Here is a 20,124-nt window from a genome sequence, read left to right as displayed (position 1 = left end):
AGCGGTCTGCAGACAAATGTATGCACCCAGGCATGAAACGCAGGCTGTCATTCCACCGATTGAGCAGTGGAGGGCAGCACCAATGGGAGGCCCAGCATGGACATGGCCTCCAGTGTCTCCTCTCCTGCAACAATAGGGAAGCCACTCCTGGCTACAACTGAGGCCACGTGACTTCCCTGCCGTCTGTCTCCCCAATAAACAAGGGAAACAGACTTGTGGCATTTTACGTTTCCAATGTTCCACAGGGTCTTGCGATCACAAAAGAAATGTCCACGACAGTCACTCTCAGTAGTAACAGAAGGCAGAATACAGACAACAACACACACAAAATGCTGGTGGAACACAGCAGGCCAGGCAGCATCTACAGGGAGAAGCGCTGTTGACGTTTCGGGCCGAGACCCTTCGTCAGGACAGACAACACACACAAAATGCTGGTGGAACACAGCAGGCCAGGCAGCATCTACAGGGAGAAGCACTGTCGACGTTTCGGGCCGAGACCCTTCGTCAGGACAGACAACACACACAAAATGCTGGTGGAACACAGCAGGCCAGGCAGCATCGATAGGGAGAAGCACTGTCGACGTTTCGGGCCGAGACCCTTCGTCAGGACAGACAACACACACAAAATGCTGGTGGAACACAGCAGGCCAGGCAGCATCGATAGGGAGAAGCACTGTCAACGTTTCGGGCCGAGACCCTTCGTCAGGACAGACAACACACACAAAATGCTGGTGGAACACAGCAGGCCAGGCAGCATCGATAGGGAGAAGCGCTGTCGATGTTACGGGCCGAGACCCTTCGTCAGGACAGACAACACACACAAAATGCTGGTGGAACACAGCAGGCCAGGCAGCATCGATAGGGAGAAGCACTGTCGACGTTTCGGGCCAAGACCCTTCGTCAGGACAGACAACACACACAAAATGCTGGTGGAACACAGCAGGCCAGGCAGCATCGATAGGGAGAAGCACTGTCAACGTTTCGGGCTGAGACCCTTCGTCAGGACAGACAACACACACAAAACGCTGGTGGAACACAGCAGGCCAGGCAGCATCGATAGGGAGAAGCACTGTCGACGTTTCGGGCCGAAACCCGACGAAGGGTCTCAGCCCAAAACGTCGACAGCGCTTCTCCCTATCGATGCTGCCTGGCCTGCTGTGTTCCACCAGCATTTTGTGTGTGTTGTTGTTTGAATTTCCAGCATCTGCAGATTTCCTTGTGTTTGCTCTTTAAATTCTACTGCGAGGCAGAATACAGCTTTCTTTACGACCCTATCTACCTGTGCACAGTAGGTAGGCATTAGGATGCAAGGTCATAGTGAAGTCCATAAGAATTAGGAATTAGGCCATTCTAGTTCTTAGTTCCTCCAGCTGCTTGTGTGTTGAACTTTCATTATATCGGTTGCTTTAATGCAAATACATTGATTATCAAAATATGTATACAGAATACAACAGGCAGCCAGGAAACAAAGAAATCCCAGGGAACCCCTTCAAGAAAATATCAAACACCCATTACACGAAAAAAGAACAAATTGCATGGATGGCTGTTGGCAAACGAACATGGAATATCAAAGCTCAAGCCAGGAGTCCAGATGTATGCGGTTAGTTTAGTTCAGCCTCGCGCTGCAGGCCACAGGGCCTTTCTCACCGATCAATTCTCGCAGCATGGAGCCCAAGGCTCTTGCACTGCTGCTGGAAAGTCGTCGTCGTCGACCGCTGAGGCAGCAGAGTGTCGTCAGGGTCCGTGGAGAGGAGTCTGATGTGGTTTCTCGCAGTCATGGGGGGAGCAGACTCTGTGATGCACGTTGAAATGAGGAATTCTGAGGAAATGGAGATGTTGGTGAACGTTCTGGAGTCTACGTTTGGGCCAGAAAAGGCCGCTGTTCACCGCTGGAAACTCATCATTTTGACATCATCATCATGTGCTGAGTCATAAAACATGGGCGATAACCGTCTTTGACCACAATTGTACTCGGCAAATTTTTCTACAGAACTGTTTGCCATTGCTGCCTTCTGGGCCACGTCTTTACAAGACGGGTGACCCCAGCCATTATCAATTCTCTTCAGAGATTGTCTGCCTGGTGTCAGTGGTCACGTAACCAGGACTTGTCCACCACCTGCACCAATTTCTTCACGTCACCCTGATCGGGGGCTAAGCAGGAGCTACACCTTACCCAAGGGTGACCCACAGACCAGCGGAGGGAAGGAGCACCTTACATCTTGGGTAGAGACGTATCCCCACCCTGCCACCAGGAAGCTAGCATCTCTTAATTCTAGTTGAGGGAAGCATGAGAGTGTAGCAGTATGCTATTACAGTCAGGGCTCAATTCCTGCCGCTGTCTTTAAGGGGTATATACATTTTTCCTGTGACCACTTTGGTTTTCTGCAGGTGCTCCAGTTTTCTTTCACAATCCAAAGTGTCGTTGGAGAGAGTCCAGAGGAAGTTCACAATGATTCAGTAATGAAGGGGTTAAGATATGAGGAGCGTTTGGCAGCTTTGAGCCTGTACACTGGAATTTAGAGGGTCTCATTCAAATCTACCGAATGTTGAAGGGTTTAATTAGGGTGGATGTGGAGAGGATATGTCCTATGGTGGGGCTGTCTCAAAATTGAGGGGTGACCCTTTTGGAACAAAGGTAAGGAGGAATAGTTTTAGCCAGAAAGTAGTGAGTGTGAAACAGACAGACACAAATATCCATGCAGATATTTAAGGCAGAAGCTGACAGTTTCCTGATGGGTCAGAGCATCGAGGGATATGGCAAGAAGGTAGGTGTACAATGTTGAATGGGGCCCAGGATCAGCCATGATGGAATGGTGGAGCAGACCCGATGGGCTGAATGGCCTATTTCTGCTCCTATACCTTACGATCAATCAGATACATGGGTGTGAAAGGACTACACTGACTCATTGGGCCAGAAGTAGCTGTTACCACACTGTACACAGAGTAAATGTTCTTTTTAAACTAATCAATCTTCACTATTTCAGCACTGTTAATAGTAACAGGAGCCCGTGCACCGACTGCATCGGTCCCTTCTCTTACTGACCAGCTCTCAAACAGTTTGTACATTTCTGGCAAGGTACTGGCTCAGTTTCTGGATGAAACATTTGAAGTTGCACAAATTGGAAGTGGACAATCTATTTCTTACGATTGTTGTACAGGACAGAGACCCCCTTGTGTGGAAGTGCACTGCAGAGAAACCAGCTATTATTCTACACTTGCCTTTTATAAAAATGGCTCGTACAAACTCCTTCCACATTTGCTCTACAGCCCCATCAGTGTAACCTCTTACATTACTTCCTCCTAGCAATCGTGTTTCCCCTATTAGTGTTGTAGTTCCTTATTCTGTTGTAGCAGTCTTAAAACATAAAACATAGAAAAGCTGCAACACAATGCAGGCCCTTCTGCCCTCAATGCTGTGCCGAACACGTCCCTACCTTAGAAATTACTTGGCTTACCTCCAGCCCTCTATTTTATTAAGCTCTGTGTACCTATCTAAAAGCCTCTTAAAAGACCCTATCATATCTGCCTCCACCACCATTGCCGGCAGCCCATTCCACTCACTCATCACTCTCTGAGTAAAAAACTTACCCCTGACATCTCCTCTGTACCTACTCCCCGGCACCTTAAACCTGTGTCCTCTTGTGGCAACCATTTCAGCCCTGGGAAAAATCCTCTAACTATCCAATGCCTCTCATCCTCTTGTACACCTCTATCAGGTCGCCTCTCATCCTCCTTCATTCCAAGGAGAAAAGGCCGAGTTCACTCAACCTATTTTCATAAGGCATGCTCCCCAATCCAGGCAACATCCTTGTAAATCTCCTCTGCGCCCTTTCTATGGTTTCCACATCCTTTCTGTAGTGAGATGACCAGAACTGAGCACAGTACTCCAAGTGAGGTCTGACCAGGGTCCAATATAGCTGTAATGTTACCTCTCGGCTCCTAAATTCAGTTCCACGATTGATGAACGCCAATTCACCATATGCCTTCTTAACCACAGAGTCAACCTGCGCAGCTGCTTTGAGTGTCCTATGGACTCGGACCCCAAGATCCCTCTGATCCTCCACACTGCCAACAGTCTTGCCATTAATACTATATTCTGCCATCATATTTGACCTACCAAAATGAACCACCTCACACTTACCTGGGTTGAACTCCATCTGCCTCTTCTCAGTCCAGTTTTGCATCCTATCAATGTCCCGCTGTAACCTCTGACAGCCCTCCACACTATCCACAACACCTCCAACCTTTGTGTCATCAGCAAATTACTAACCCATCCCTCCATTTCCTCATCCAGGTCATTTATAAGAATCATGAAGAGTAAGGGTCCCAGAACAGATCCCTGAGGTACTCCACTGGTGATCAAACTCCAAGCAGAATATAACCCATCTACAACCACTTTTTGCTTTCTGTGGGCAAGCCAATTCTGGATCCACAAAGCAATGTCCCTTTGGATCCCATGCCTCCTTACTTTCTCAATAAGCCTTGCATAGGGTACCTTATCAAATGCTTTGCTGAAATCCATATACACTACATCTACTGCTCTTCTTTCATCAATGTGTTTAAGTCACATCCTCAAGAAATTCAATCAGGCTCGTAAGGCACGACCTGCCTTTCATAACGCCATGCTGACTGTTCCTAATCATGTTCTGCCTCTCCAAATGTTCATAAATCCTGCCTCTCAGGATCTTCTCCATCAACTTTCCAACCACTGAGGTAAGACTCACTGGTCTATAATTTCCTGGGCTATCTCTACTTCCTTTCTTGAATAAAGGAACAACATCCGCAACCCTCCAATCCTTGGGAACCTCTCCCATCCCCATTGATGATGCAAAGATCATCACCAGAGGCTCAGCAATCTCCTCCCTCGCCTCCCACAGTAGCCTGGGGTACATCTCGTCTGGGCCCGGTGACTTATCCAACTTGATGCTTTCCAAAAACTCCAGCACATCCTCTTTCTTAAGATCTACATTCTCAAGCTTCTCAGTCTGCTGCAAGTCATCCCTACAATCACCAAGATCCTTCTCCATAGTGAATTCTGAAGTAAAGTATTCATTAAGTACCTCTGCTATTTCCTCTGGTTCCTTACACACTTTCCCATTGTCACATTTAATAGGTCCTGTTCTTTCACGTCTTATCCTCTTGCGCTTCACATACTTGTAGAATGCCTAGGGGTTTTCCTTAATCCTGCCTGCCAAGGCCTTCTCATGGCCTCTTCTAGCTCTCCTAATTTCCTTCTTGAGCTTCTTCCTAGTAGCCTTTTAATCTTCTAGATCTCTAACATTACCTGGCTCTCTGAACCTTTTGTAAGCTTTTCTTCTTGACTAGATTTATTACAGCCTTTGTACACCACGGTTCCTGTATCCTTCCATAACTTACCTGTCTCATTGGAATGTACCTATACAGAACTCTACACAAATATCCCCTGAATATTCGCCACATTTCTTCTTTACTTTTCTCTGAGAACATATGTTTCCAATTTAGGCCTTCAATTTCCTGCCTGATAGCCTCATAATTCTCCTTACTCCAGTTAAATGCTTTCGCTTGTCTGTTCCTATACCTTGCCAGTTCTATTGTAAAGGAGATAGAATTGTGATTACTATCTCCAAAATGTTCTCCCACTGAGAGATCTGACACCTGACCAGGTTCATTTCCTAATACCAGATCAAGTACAGCCTTTCCTCTTATAGGCTTATCTACATATTGTGTCAAGAAACCTCCTTGAACACACCTAACAAACTCCACCCCATCTAAACCCCTTGCCCTAGGGAGATGCCAATTGATATTTTGGAAATCAAAATCTCCCATCACGACAACTGTTATTACTCCTTTCCAGGATCTGCTCTATCTTTCCCTATCTGCTCATTGATATCCATGTTACTATTAGGTGGCCTATAAAAAACACCCAGTAGAGTTATTGACCCCTTCCTGTTTCTGACCTCCACCCACAGAGACTCCATAGAGAATCCTTCCATGGTGTTCACCTTTTCTGCAGCCGTAACACTATCTCTGATCAACAGTGCCACACCCCACCTCTTTTGCCTCCCTCTCTGTCCTTTCTGAAACATCTAAAACCTGGCACTTGAAGTAACCATTCCTGTCCCTGAGCCATCCAAGTCTCTGTAATGGCCACCACATCATATCTCCAAGTACTGATCCACACTCTAAGCTCATCCGCTTCGTCCACTACACTCCTTGCATTAAAATAGGCACACCTCAAGCCTTCGGTCTGAGCACGTCCCTCCTCTGCCACCTGCCTATCCTCCCTCTCACACTGTCTACAAGCTTTCTCTATTTGTGAGCTGAACTTCTCTTCCTCAGTCTCTTCAGTTCGGTTCCCACCTCCCAACAATTCTAGTTTAAGCTCTCCCCAGTCGCCTTAGCAAACCTCCCCGCTAGGATATTGGTCCTCCTGGGATTCAAGTGCAACCCGTCCTTTTTGTACAGGTCACACCTGCCCCAAAAGAGGTCCCAATGATCCAGAAATCTGAACCACTGCCCCTTGCTCCAATCCCTCAGTCACACATTTATCCTCCACCTCATTCTATTCCTATTCTCTCTGTCGCGTGGCACAGGCAGTAATCTCGAGGTTACTACCTTTGCGATCCTGTTTCTCAAATTCCTTCCTAACTCCCTGTAGTCTTTTTTCCGGACCTCTTCCCTTTTCCTACCAATGTCATTAGTACCAATATGTACCATGACCTCTGGCTGCTCTCCCTCCCACTGCAGGATATCTTGGACACGATCCAAAACATCCCGGACCCTGGCACCTGGGATGCAAACTACCATCCGAGTTTCTTTGCTGTGTCCGCAGAATCACCTGTCAGACCCCCTGACTATCGAGTCCCCCATCACCACTGCCTTCCTCTTCCTTTCCCTACCCTTCTGAGCCACAGGGATGGACTCTGTGCCAGAGGCACGGCCACTGCAGCTTCCCCCCAGGTAAGCCGTTTCCCCCCCCCCCCAATGGTACTCAAACAGGAGTATTTATTGTCAAGGGGTACAGCCACAGGGGTACTCTCTATTACCTGACTCTTTCCCTTGTCCCTCCTGACTGTGACCCATTTGTCTGTCTCCCGTGGCCATGGTATGACCACCTGTCTTTAACTCCTCTCTATCACCTCCTCGTTCTCCCTGACTAGGCAAAGGACATCGAGCCGCATCTCCAGTTCCCTAATGGTCCCTCAGGAGCTGCAGCTAGACATACCTGGTGAAGTTATGGCCATCCAGGAGGCTGGGAGACTCCAGGACATCCCACATCTGACACTGAGCACCGAGAACTGGCCTCACACATACTTCCTACCTCGCCTTGTCCCATTACCGCCTAAGCCCGTTGAGCTAAAGCCCTACCACTCTGCTGCCTTTCACTCTGGATATGGCTGCCTTTTCAAACCTTTCATGCTCTACTGGCTGACGTCACGCGCCTGCGCAGTCTCACCTCTCTTTAACCCGAGTAGTGAAAGAAACTCCTTTTGCTCCCAAAAATCAACAGTTCACTCGCAGCCTTCTTGCTCTGAATTAAAAACATAGGAGCAAGTTAGGCCATTCAGCCCATCGTCTGCTCTGCCATTCCATCATGGCTAATTTATTATCCCACCCAACTCGGTTCTCGTCCCTTCACCCTGTAACCTTTGACGCTCTGACTAATTGAGAGTCTACCAGCCTCCGTTTTGAATATTCTCAGTGACTCAGCCACCGCTGCTGTCTGGCAGTGAATTCTGCAGACTCACTGCCCTCTGGTTAAAGTTCTTCGTGAACTTCCTTGTTACTGTGTTGGACAGGACCAAGCTCAACAAAAGTTAGTGCTGCATACGTAATACACAATAAATTAACATTTTAAAAGAGCTTTGGGTCCAGGGTTCTGAGATGTGGAATTTGCCCTCCCCCAGGTGATTCACTTTGTCTTTCTGCACAACACAGCAAACAAGAGAATTGTGAGGAGCGTGGTTTTCTGACGTGTAGACCTCGACCGTATTTAACGAGGCAATGTGGCTAGAATTCCAGACCACAGCGCACTGACAAGATTTCCTCCCTACATTGCCATTCTGTTTCCGTAACGACGCCCAATCAGCTGACTGATAACTATGTAAAGGCCAGGCCTTTGACCCACCTGAATTAGCAACACACTCATGTCTCCCCGTATGGGGACAAAACATTTATAAGTGAATTGCCAGGATTGGGGAACAACTCAGCCTAATTTACAGCACCACATTTGATTTGGGATTTTCCCACTGCTGTCTGTAAAAGTTTGTATGTTCTCCCTGTGACTGTGAGTTTCCTCCCACATTCCAAAGTACAGAAGCCTTTTACACAGTACTATAGTAATTTTATCTATTGCACTGTACTGCTGTCACAAAAAAAAACAAATTTCATGACGTATGTGAGTGATGATAAACCTGATTCTGATCCGGATCTCTATTGTGGACTGAGAGTGGGAAGGGGGCAGGGAGAGGGGAATCATGGTTGGGGAAAGGGGAAGGGAGAGGGGAGGGAGCGGGAAGCACCAGAGAGACATTCTGTAATGATCAATAAACCGATTGTTTGGAATCAAATGACCTTGCCTGGTGACTCAGGGCTGGGTGTGTCTGTACCCGCATCACCTGTTCCATACCTCAGCCTACAAAGAGGACTCCTAAATTCTCTATCAGAATCAGATTTAGTATCACAGGCATATGTTGTGAAATTTGTTGACTTTACAGTGGCAGTACAATGATAAATAAATACAGAGATACAAAAAGTTACGTCGTGTTTATATGACCTTTAAATAGTTACGTTAGACTAAGTAGTGCAAAATTAGAGAAGTAAGAAAGTAGTGAGTTAGTGTCCATGAGTTCGATGTCCATCCCATCCCATCAGTACAAATTTACCTGTTGAAATTCAGTTGCTCCCTCCCCTTCCTCAACCATGGCAGCACATTGCAGGTTCTTCATCCCATATTGAGCCAACCGTGTAACCTACTCTAGAAACTGCCTAGAATTTCCCTCTATTTCTCTAAACTCCGTGTACCTGTCTAAACAACATCCGCTTCCACCACCACCGCCTGCGGGCATTCCACACAGAAAACCGTGCCCCCTTGTGTTAGCCGTTTCAGCCCTGGGCATTCCACACACCCACCATTCTCTGTGGGAAAACCGTGCCCCCTTGTGTTAGCCGTTTCAGCCCTGGGCATTCCAGACACCCACCATTCTCTGTGGGAAAACCGTGCCCCCTTGTGTTAGCCATTTCAGCCCTGGGCATTCCACACACCCACCATTCTCTGTGGGAAAACCGTGCCCCCTTGTGTTAGCCATTTCAGCCCTGGGCATTCCACACACCCACCATTCTCTGTGGGAAAACCGTGCCCCCTTGTGTTAGCCATTTCAGCCCTGGGCATTCCAGACACCCACCATTCTCTGTGGGAAAACCGTGCCCCCTTGTGTTAGCCGTTTCAGCCCTGGGCATTCCAGACACCCACCATTCTCTGTGGGAAAACCGTGCCCCCTTGTGTTAGCCATTTCAGCCCTGGGCATTCCACACACCCACCATTCTCTGTGGGAAAACCGTTCCCCCTTGTGTTAGCCATTTCAGCCCTGGGCATTCCACACACCCACCATTCTCTGTGGGAAAACCGTGCCCCCTTGTGTTAGCCATTTCAGCCCTGGGCATTCCACACACCCACCATTCTCTGTGGGAAAACCGTGCCCCCTTGTGTTAGCCATTTCAGCCCTGGGCATTCCACACACCCACCATTCTCTGTGGGAAAACCATGCCCCCTTGTGTTAGCCATTTCAGCCCTGGGCATTCCACACACCCACCATTCTCTGTGGGAAAACCGTGCCCCCTTGTGTTAGCCATTTCAGCCCTGGGCATTCCACACACCCACCATTCTCTGTGGGAAAACCATGCCCCCTGACATCCCCTCAGTACCTGTTTCCAAGCAGCTTAAAACCATGCCCCCTTGTGTTAGCCATTTCAGCCCTGGCTACCCACACAATCAATCCTCTGTCGCTCCAAGGAGAAAAGGCCAGGTTCACTCAACCTATTCTCATAAGGCAAAGCCAATGTAAAAGCAAAGGAGGGCATAGAACAGAGCAAGAATTAGTGGAACTTAGAGGGTTTTTCAAAACCAACAGAAGGCAACTTGAAAAATCATAAAGAAAAAATGGAATACGAAAGTAAGCTAGCCAGTAATATCAAAGAGGATGCCAGATACATAAAGTGTAAAAGAGAGGCGAGAGTGGATATCGGAATGCTGGTGAGAAAGTAATGGGCACGAGAAAATGGCAGATGATCTGTGTAAGCCTTTTGCATCAGTCTTCACTGCGGACACCAGTTCGAGAGTGTCGGGGGCAGAAGTTACTGGGGGGGGGGGGGGGGTTTCATGGGAAACTGAAAGGTCTGAAGGAAGGTTGCTGGTCTCCTGGACCAGATGGTGTACACTCCGGGTTCTGAAAGGTGGCTGAAGAGATTGTGGAGGCTTTAGTAATGATCTTTCAGGGATCAGTGAATCCTGGCATGGCATAGTTCCAGAGGAATGAAAAATTGCGACTGTCATTCCACTCTTCAAGAAGGGAGAGAGGCATAAGACAGGAGATTATTGGCCAGTTAGTCTGACCTCAGTGGTTGACAAGATGTTGGAATCAGTTGTTAAGGATGTGTTTTTGGAGTACTTAGAGGCACGTGATAAGATAGGCCATGGTCTCCTCAAGGGAAAATCTTGACTGACAAATATGTTGGAAATCTTTGAAGAAATAACAAGCATGATAGACAAAGGGGATTTAGTTGACGTTGTGCACTTTGATTTTTCAAAAGGCCTTCGACAAGATGCCACACACAAATTTCTCATTTCCCCCTCTCCCCACTACTTTCACATCTCTTAGTATCTTTCCTTTCAGTTAGTCCTGATGAAGGGTCTCAGCCCGAAACGTTGACAGTGCTTCTCCCTATAGATGCTGCCTGGCCTGCTGTGTTCCACCAGCATTTTGTGTGTGTTGCCACACACAAAGCTGTTTAACAAGCTACAAACCCGTGGTGTTGTAGGGAAAATTCTAGGATGAGTAAAGCATTGGCTGATTGGCAGGAGGCAAAGAGTTGGAATAAAGGGAGTCTTTTCTGGCTGTTTGCCTGTGACTAGTGGTGTTCCACTGGAGTCTGTATTGAGACCGATTATTTTCACATTATGTCAATGATTTGGATTATGAAATTGAAGGCTTTGTGGCCAAGTTTACAGGCAGTAGTTTTGAGGAAGTAGAAAGGCTAGAGAAGGATTTAAACAGATTAGGAGAATGGGCAAAGATTCTGCTGATGAAATACAGTGTCAGGAAGTGTATGGGCATGCTCTTTGGTAGAAGAAATAAAAGCATAGATTGTTTCCTAAATGAAGGGTAAAATTCAAAATTCTGAGGTGTAAAGGAACTTGGGAGTCCTTGTGCAGGATTCCCCAAAGGTTAATTTGCAGTTTGAGTTGGTGGTGAGGAAGGCACATGCAATTCGAGAGGACTAGAATTTAAAAGCAAGAATGTAACACTGAGGTTTTATAAGACACCAGTAAGGCTTCATTTGGAGTATTGTGGGCAGCTTTGGGCCCCATTTTTAAGAAAGGATGTGGAAAGGGTTGAAAGGAGGTGCACAGAAATGATTCCGGGATTGAAAAGGCTGTCGTATGAGGAGTATTTGATGGCTCTGGGCCTGTACTCACTGAAATTCAAAAGAATGAGGGGTGACCTCATTGAAACCTATCAAATTGAGTGGATGTGGAGAGGATGCCAGTGGGAAAGGGCGCAACCTCAGAATAGAAGGTTGTCTATTTAGAACTCAATGTGGGGTAATTTCTTAAATCGGAGTGGCGAATCTGTGGGGATTGTTGCCCCAGGCGGCTGCGGAGACCAAATCATTTAAGGAGGAGGTTGATAGATTCTTGGTTAGTCAGGGCACGAAGGGATACGGGGAGGAGGCAGGAGATTGGGCCTGTGAGAAAGTGGGTCAACCACGATGAAATAACAGATTGAACTCGATGGGCCAAATGGCCTAATTCTGTTCCAAGATCTTATGCTCTAATTACCTTGTCAATTCTCATCAGCATATTTGTCGTGTTTGTAGTTTCTGTTCCTTCCTTGCAAAACATCAAATAAAGATGAAGTTTACCTTACTTTGTCACGTCGAAACATGCAGTGACATGCATTGTTTTCATCAAGTCAGATCAGTCTTTGCGTGCTGATGTAGTTCACTAACCCGAACCCATATGGGAGGAAACCTGTGTACGGGCAAGCAGACAGCGGTGCGAATCGGACCCTGATTGCGCCACCAATTTAGTGTTTTTGTCTGCAGCTTTTCAACATAATTTGCATTGTTAGGGGCATCAGCAAAGTTAAATAAACATGTCTGAAGGTTGTTAAAACCATGTATTCTGATAAAGAACAAAAAGTCCCGAAAGTATGATTGGGAAGAGGTGATCTAAACTGGGTCCTTTTTGTCTGCTGTGCAGGGTTAAGGGGCAGGTGATTACTAGAGATTATAAAGATCATGAAGATTTATAGCTATGTTATCCTCCTCAATTCATGGGCAAGTAATGAGAGTAGAAATTCACAGTATCACAGGTCATTACGACAAGCTAGTGTGAATTCAGGGTTGAGTACAGTATTTCCTGCTAAAAAATCATTGTTGAGACAGTATCCAGAAACTGTTAAGAAGATTAAAAGTTTTCAAAAAGGAATATCCAAGGATGTAGGTTGGTGCATCGCTGGGGTTTTAGACTAGATGGCTGATGAAGATAAACAGCATGTGATTCTCGTTTTCTTTAGCTTTATCAAGGGTTTGTGTTATCAGGGATTTGTTTTAGCATTCAACTTTATTTTGCATTAGCGATCAGTGTGATTTAGAAGCCAATCCCAGTGTACACATACTGTGGACTTTATCACTCGCCTGTTTCCTGTTGATTTTTACATACCCGATTACAGGGAACGTTAGCATTTACACCTAGAAGGGGAAGGGCGAGTACTGCATTTCTCCCTTCTGCTTTTAAAAGCTTTCAGAAAGAGGGACTTGCGTTTGCATGGCACCGTGTGAAACATCATGTTGCAGTGCAGTCCGATGGAGTTTTACATCAGCAAGACTAGGGAGGGGAGGGGTTCCAGTCTTTTTATATGCCATGGACCCATGCTATGAACTGAGGGAGAACACCTGAGTTAGAGGAATGAATGTTAAGGTGGTGGAGGAGGACTGCTTGGCACCTGTCTAATCCATCTGTCACTAGGTTGGCTAGATCACACCAGCCATCAAACTCCAACTCTTCTTGTACTAATCTCTCCCCTTCTCCCGAATTCGTCTCGGAGAGCAGCATCATTATCACCTCGTAGCAAGCACCTTCCTGGTGGAACTCAGGCTATGTCCAACTACACAGGATAAATCTGTAACCGAAACCTTTTCTCTTCATTTTTACCCTCCGTCCACACTAAAACGGTGTTTTCCTCCCCGGAAACCGGAGATTTTCAGAAACGCTCTCCAGGGTGTTTAATTTTGAAAACGCTGCTTGGCCGGAGTAGTGTGGACGGGGTAACCGGAGAAATCTAAAAACACTGTCATGACGTGCCAGAACAGATGGTGACGACAGCGCGCCATTTCATTGTTTTCTTGAACGCAGCCTAACAATTTCAGAACAGATGGCAACGAGACTGAAGCCAGAAGAGTTAGAAATGTACTCACCAAATACTTTGACCCATAACTTACTGAATAAATAAGTACACTCACTTTGCCCTGTTTTCTGTCCTTGCTTGTATGAAGGTGGTTTACCTATTTATGCAAGTACTTCTCTGACAATAGATGTGTAACAGCCTAATGTAACATTGTATGGAAATACAAGACAATACTGATGCAGCCATGCTTTATACGTTTAACAAGGGGCTTTATTAATGCAACAGAGTTAGTCAGTTTTTCAATGTTCGTCGTCAGCCGGGTCAATCTGTCCGTGAACTCCCTGTCAGTTGCCTCCATACGCTCCAGTATTTGTTTTTTTTAACTTTTAAGTGCTCCTGCGTGAGATCCAACAGCTGTCCGTCATTTAAGTTTTTCTAGTGTGTAACTGCACAAACGCACACTTTCACAGCGAGATTCGACACCAAGTATGTCGCTTGTTTTCGGTAGATCTGTCCTGCGCACGCGCAGTAGGAGGAGATTCGCCAAAATATCCATTTTAATGTGGACAGAGATATTTTTAAAAATGCACGTAGCGTGGATGCCTATCGTTTTTATGCAAAACCGGCGTTTTCAGAATTATCCAGCCTAGTGTGGACGTAGCCTCAGTGGTTTGAACGAAGAATGTGCAGTCAACAGTTCATCTGATTGAACAGTCTGCTAGAAAAGTCTTAACCCGAACGTTGCCTGTCCATTTCCCTCAGCAGGTGCTGTCTGAACTTTTGTTACATGAGATTCCAGCTGCTGCGCTATTTTCTATCTTCATTATTCCCCTCTTTTAGGTAAAGTGTGGCACTTAAATTTTGCATTTGTGCTTCTTCTGGAGTCAGACCTCAGTGCAGGAATCTAGCTGAGTGCAAGGCTGGTGTATCTTGGATGAAAAGAAAGATTGAAACCCAATCCACTCTTTCCCATTGTCACGAACTCTGTGGACAAGAGCGCAGTAGTTTCTGGCTCTCTGGCTGACGTTTGTCCCTCAGTCGGCAGTTTTTGTCAGAGCCTGCCATTGTTCACGTATGTCCGAGCTTTGCAATGGCTCTGGCAGGCTGCCTCTTTGTAGATGGTTTTATGCGAATTGAACTAAATCACTTCCAATCTTTATTTAAAAATTCTGTCATATTGTGCTGCTGTTCCCTAAAGGCTTGTAACTGCTGTGAGATTAATGACTTCCTTGTCCCGGCACAATACCAGATCTCCACCCATGCTGATCTGGAAAACCATGTCCTGTATATTCAGTGGATTCGGCCCCTACGGCTGCCGATTCAGCACGGAGCAGGCCAATCTGGCTTTCTGAACCTTGCCTCCCAGAGATACCCTGATTTAACCCTAGCTTAATCACAGGACCTCTTAACCTACCAACCGCTTCTCCCTTGGACTGCAGGAGGAAACCCACAGGGAGAACAGGCAGCGAAGGGAATTGAACCCACGCTGCTGGTTCTGTAAAGCGTTGTGCTGACCACCACGCTACCCAGCTGCCCCTTTTTGTTGCCCAGTCGAGAAAGTGGCTGTATTGCCGATAATGTCTCCAATTATCCCTTTCCTTAGTTTACCTCTTCTCAGCAATCAGTGTACAATGCTCACATTGAGGGCATGTGGCCTCACTTGCGGGCTGCCGTCAGCTCATCCTGCGTGTGATAACAAAATCTGAATCTGCCCCTTTCTAGTTCTTCTGTTCTCCCTCAAGCTGGTTGTACTGCTTCATTTATTGAGTAGGATCCTGTCTCTCTGCTTCCGTTCTCCTGTTCTCTATTATAAGGAGTGACCCTGCTTTTCTCCCCACATCTTTTCAACTTAGTTCCTTCTCTTCACTCACCCATCATTGAAATGTTCGCACATCCCTATGAATTTACTTTCAAGGATTCATGTACTTATAAGTAATAAGTAATTTGAAATAGCAGCAGGAGTCGGTCATCTGGCCCCTCAAGCCTGCTCTGCATTCAATAAGATCATGGCTGATCTGACCATCCCCCTTAATTCCCCTACTGTGCAAAGATCTATACAACCTTGTCTTAAGTAGATTTACTGAGCTGGCCTCCACGGCTTCATTAGGCAGAGAATTCCACAGATTCACCACTCTCTGGGAAAAACAGTTCCTCCTCGTCTCCATCCTAAATTTACTCCCCCGAATCTGGAGGTTACATACCCTAGTTCTAGTCTCACCTACCAATGGAAACAATTTTTCTGCCTCTATCTTATCCATCCCTTTCATGATTTTACATGTTTCTCATCCTTTTGAATTCCCGAGAGTACAGTCCAGGCAACTCAATCTCTCCTCATGGTCAATACCCTCATCTCTGGAATCAACCTGGTGAACTTCGTCTGTACTTCGTTGTCCTCCAAAGCCAGTATATCCTTCGACAAAGATGGAGACCAGAACTGAACACAGTACCCCAGGGGCAGCCTCACCAGTACCCTGTACAGTTGCAGCATAACCTCCCTGCTCTTAAATTCAATCCCTCTAGCAATGAAGGCCAACATTCCCTTTGTCTTCTTGACAGCCTACTGCACCTGTAAACCAACCTTTTGTGGTTCATGCACAAACTCGTTAAGCAATTTCTCCCCTTGTGTCCCCTCCTCCTTCCCTTTCTCCCAGAGTCCACTCTCCTTGTATCGGATTCCTTCCTCTTTAGCCCTTCACCCATCTCCTCCTAGCTATCCTGCTTACTCCTCCTCCCACTCCCCACCTTTTATTCTGACGTCCTCCCCTGCCTTCTCAGTCCCGATGAAGGGTCTCAGTCTGAAACGACGACTGTTCATTCATTTCCATGGATGCTGCCTGACCGGCTGAGTTCCTCCAGCATTTTGTGTGTGTCGCTCTGGATTTCCAGCGTCTGCACAATCTCTTCTGTTTACCATTTCTTTCCTTCCCTTTCTGTATTTACATAATCGGTTCCCTTTGCACACTGCTTGTCTGTCCTGTTGGGGGCACCCTTTCACTGATTCTGCCGTGTTTCTTGGATTTACTGAATGCCCGCATGAAAGCAAATCTTCGGGTTGTATATGGTGACATGTGTGTACTTTGAGAATAAATCGAGTTCATACTTCTCGTCCTGCTCAACCATCAATGCCTTCATCAGCTCCAACTTAACATTCTCACCTTGTGTCTTGATCCCCTCACAACCTCACCCAAGTCCCTTCTCTGCTCTTATCACCTCATAACTTGATCCTTAAGAATATCTTCAGCTGTGGCCTCCTTTGCAACCAGTTGTCTGGCTACCAAGCTCTAAAGCTTCCTCTCTCATCTTGTCTCCCATCTACATTGGCTCTGGGAAGTTATCCCGTATCTCATAACATCAGCCATTCTTTTAGTTGGTTTCTCCTCGTCTCCTTTAGATTAACTTTTTTGTAAATCTGTGACATTTGTGGGTAAAACTCTGTAGTTGACATTTGCATTTTGACAATTGCAGCAAACCACGTAACCCCGAATTGTTATCCACCTGCCATGCAAATGACTTAAAACCTGTTCAAAGTAAATTTATTATCACTATATACAACCTTGAGATTTGTCTCCTTACAGAAAAAGTACTTTGAACTTTAAAAACAAAACTCCAAGGACTTGTGTGCCTGCACTTAGTGGCTGCTTTATTAGGTACAGGAGTGGAAACAGCTGTGGTCTTCTGCAGCTGTCGTCTTGACATGCTGTGCGTTCAGAGATGCTCTTCTGCACACCACTGTTGTAACGTGTGGTTATCTGAGTTACTGTCAGCGCGAACCAGTCTGGCCATTTTCCTCTGACCTATTCTTTTTGTGATTTCTTTCTGGGTTCAAATTTAAGAATACACAGGTTAGAGCAGAAGATTATTTTAATTATAGATTATTTTAAAGCAGTTCCCTAACTTGTGGTATTGTAGCGATGTAACGACACGCAGTCAGTAAGTTGTTTCGAGACTAGTTTATCCAAACTTCGCGGCGCTGGCATTTAATCTCTAGCGCCCGCCCTCTCCGGGTGGAAATGATGTCAGAGGTGCATTACCAAAGTCTCCCCCCTGCGCACTGGCTATTTGTGAGCCGGTTCGCCTGCGCAGAAAGTGGGTTGCCACAGTATTGAATATGTGACTTGCACTGTACCTATAGAATGAGGGGTTTTACAGCAAGGATCAAGAGGTTCTGAATTGAAGAAAGGGTTTGTTTAATTAGCACTTTTATAACTAAACAGTTCTGACATGTTTTGTGTTTGTGAAATGAGTTGCTTAAAACTGTTTGAATTCAGGAATTTTCATTATCTCTTAACATTTTCAAGTAGTGTTGTAGCTAGAATTTGTTACTATTGACCAATATCATGCCGCTTTTTTCTACATTCTGACTCAGGAAAGCACACAGAGAAAGAAATGTAGTTGTTCTAAGCAGCACAATGGTTACGCAATTTTCTGTCAAATTTTCTGTCGTGTGCTTTGGTAAAGAGACCACATTTTGGATGCAGTAACTTGTGCCGAAGGGTCAGAAACAGGTACTGGACCCTCCAAGCCCACTGGGGTGGTAGAGAAAGCACCCAGCGCAGGTATTTAAGTTGTGAGAGCTCTTATTCTTTAGCCAGTAAGTGCTGGAGATATTGGTGGGCATAGTCTCGGTGGAACTCTGGGATCTTGTACATTGCGTCTTTGAGGGTAATATTCTCAAAGGGATGGTCGATTAACGGACACAGACATGTTGGTGTCTCACTCTTAGAATGAAGGTAGAACACAGAACAGTAGTGCACAGTATGAACACTTTGCATGTACGTTGCAGAAAGGGGGTTCAAAGTACCATGTACAACCTTGAAGTTTATTTTCTTGCGGACAGCCACAGAACAAAGAAACACAACAGAGTCCCTGGGGGAAAAAACCCACACCACAAAGACGAGCACACATCCAATGTGTAAAAAAAAAGAGCAAGTTGTGTAAACACAGACACGCACACACAGTGTTTTCTCTCACAGAGCTGCCACTTACTGGATTTTTTTTCTGGTTTCGCACCATTCTCTGTAAACTCTAGAGACTGTTGTGTGAAAATCCCAGGAGATCAGCAGTTTCTGAGATACTCAAACCACCCCATCTGGCACCAACAATCATTCCACGGTCAAAGTCACTCAGATCACATTTCATCCCCACTGTCTGAACAACAACTGAACCTCTTGACCGTGTCTGCGTGCTTTTATGCATCAGAGAATAAGATATTTGCATTAATGAGATGTACAGGCTGTGCCTAATGGAACGGCCAGGTTGTGATTGACCCTGACTATTAGTGAGCCTCAGCTCTGGTGTTTTCCGTAAGTATATCCTGCCGTGCTATCAGGATGGAGTAATGTACTCTGCTTGATTTTCCAATCTGCTGAAGCCCTGTAATTGCGTAATTTGCAAGAAGTTAATTCTGTGATCTGTACCGTTTTGTAACCTCTTTGTTTCGATCTTCAGTTCACCGTATGGCCCCAGGCCTTCGCGACGGCCGGACAGCTGGCACGACCGTGATGGGGGACCCTCCAGTATCCAGGTCACTGTGAAGCCAAGTTCGGAGAGGAATGCGAGTAACAGCGCCAGTAATCGCAGGGGCTGGTTTAAAATCACTGTAGGTGTCTACATTGGGAGCTGTTCTGTTCTATATTTAAAACATCTTTGTGGGCCGAAGGGCCTGTACTGTGCTGTTATCTGCAAATGCTCAAATTCAAACATAGCTTTATTTTGCTGGCCTCCTTAAGACGTGGCAATGATTAATGTGTCCCTGAAAGACCTTTCACACACGTGCGTCCGTTCTTCACTGTAAAATGAATCAAATAATGCCTGACTTCTCCAACTCCTAATTCAGTAAATATGAATGTCTTCCCTCCATTTTTTTCAAGCTTCATTATGTGCCATGTCATATAACGTGGTCGATCATGGTCTTTCCATGACCAGGATTGCCCTTAACAAATTCTTCTATAGAACCGTTTGCCATTGCCTTCTTCTGGGCGGTGTCTTTACAAGACGGGTGACCCCAGCCATTATCAATACTCTTCAGAGATTGTCTGCCTGGCGTCAGTGGTCACATAAACAGGACTTGTGATCTGCACCGGCTGCTCGTACGACCGTCCACCACCTGCTCCCAGGGCTTCACGTGACCCTGATCGGGGCTAAGCAGGAGCTATACCCTGCCCAAGGGTGACTTCCATGCTTGCAGGGGAAGGAGCACGTAGGAAGGAGACATATCCCCGCCCCGTTGCCAATAGTAACCGTACCAAAAAAGCAGTTCAGCTGGTCCATCAGCAAGCAATCCTGAAAGGACTTGTACTCCTGGGCGCTGCCCTAAGCAAGCACATGGGCGATAACTTCGCCGTTTCGTCTCAGCCCCTTCATGAAGGAGATTGAGATGTAGGAGTGTGCACCAGGGGTTGCAGTCTGATGCCCTTATGCACCCCAGTTCAATCAGTGCAAATATTCACTGTTCCTTTTTGCACACGTGGTGCCCATTATCGTTAATTCATTGGTCAACTAATCCGGAAATAATGTT

General features: G+C 46.2%; 1 protein-coding gene across 2 annotated transcripts in view; it reads left to right on the top strand.

Annotated features, from left to right (window-relative positions):
• The window catches only part of nxf1b (nuclear RNA export factor 1b), a 100,440-nt gene that overhangs the window by 18,036 nt on the left and 62,280 nt on the right, over positions 1-20,124 (top strand). For both annotated transcript variants that reach the window (XR_009508756.1, XM_059954912.1), the window contains exon 3: positions 19,056-19,206. Coding sequence is in view for 1 of the 2 variants with exons in the window: in XM_059954912.1 (XP_059810895.1) it covers positions 19,056-19,206 (151 nt within the window). In the remaining variant the exon portion in view is untranslated. The remainder of the gene's footprint in view (positions 1-19,055; positions 19,207-20,124) is intronic.

The sequence above is a fragment of the Hypanus sabinus genome, chromosome 31 (genome assembly GCF_030144855.1).
Source record: "Hypanus sabinus isolate sHypSab1 chromosome 31, sHypSab1.hap1, whole genome shotgun sequence".
Lineage (NCBI taxonomy): Eukaryota > Metazoa > Chordata > Chondrichthyes > Myliobatiformes > Dasyatidae > Hypanus > Hypanus sabinus.
The sequence above is the reverse complement of the archived record's forward strand: the minus strand, read 5'-3'. Positions and strand labels throughout refer to the sequence as shown.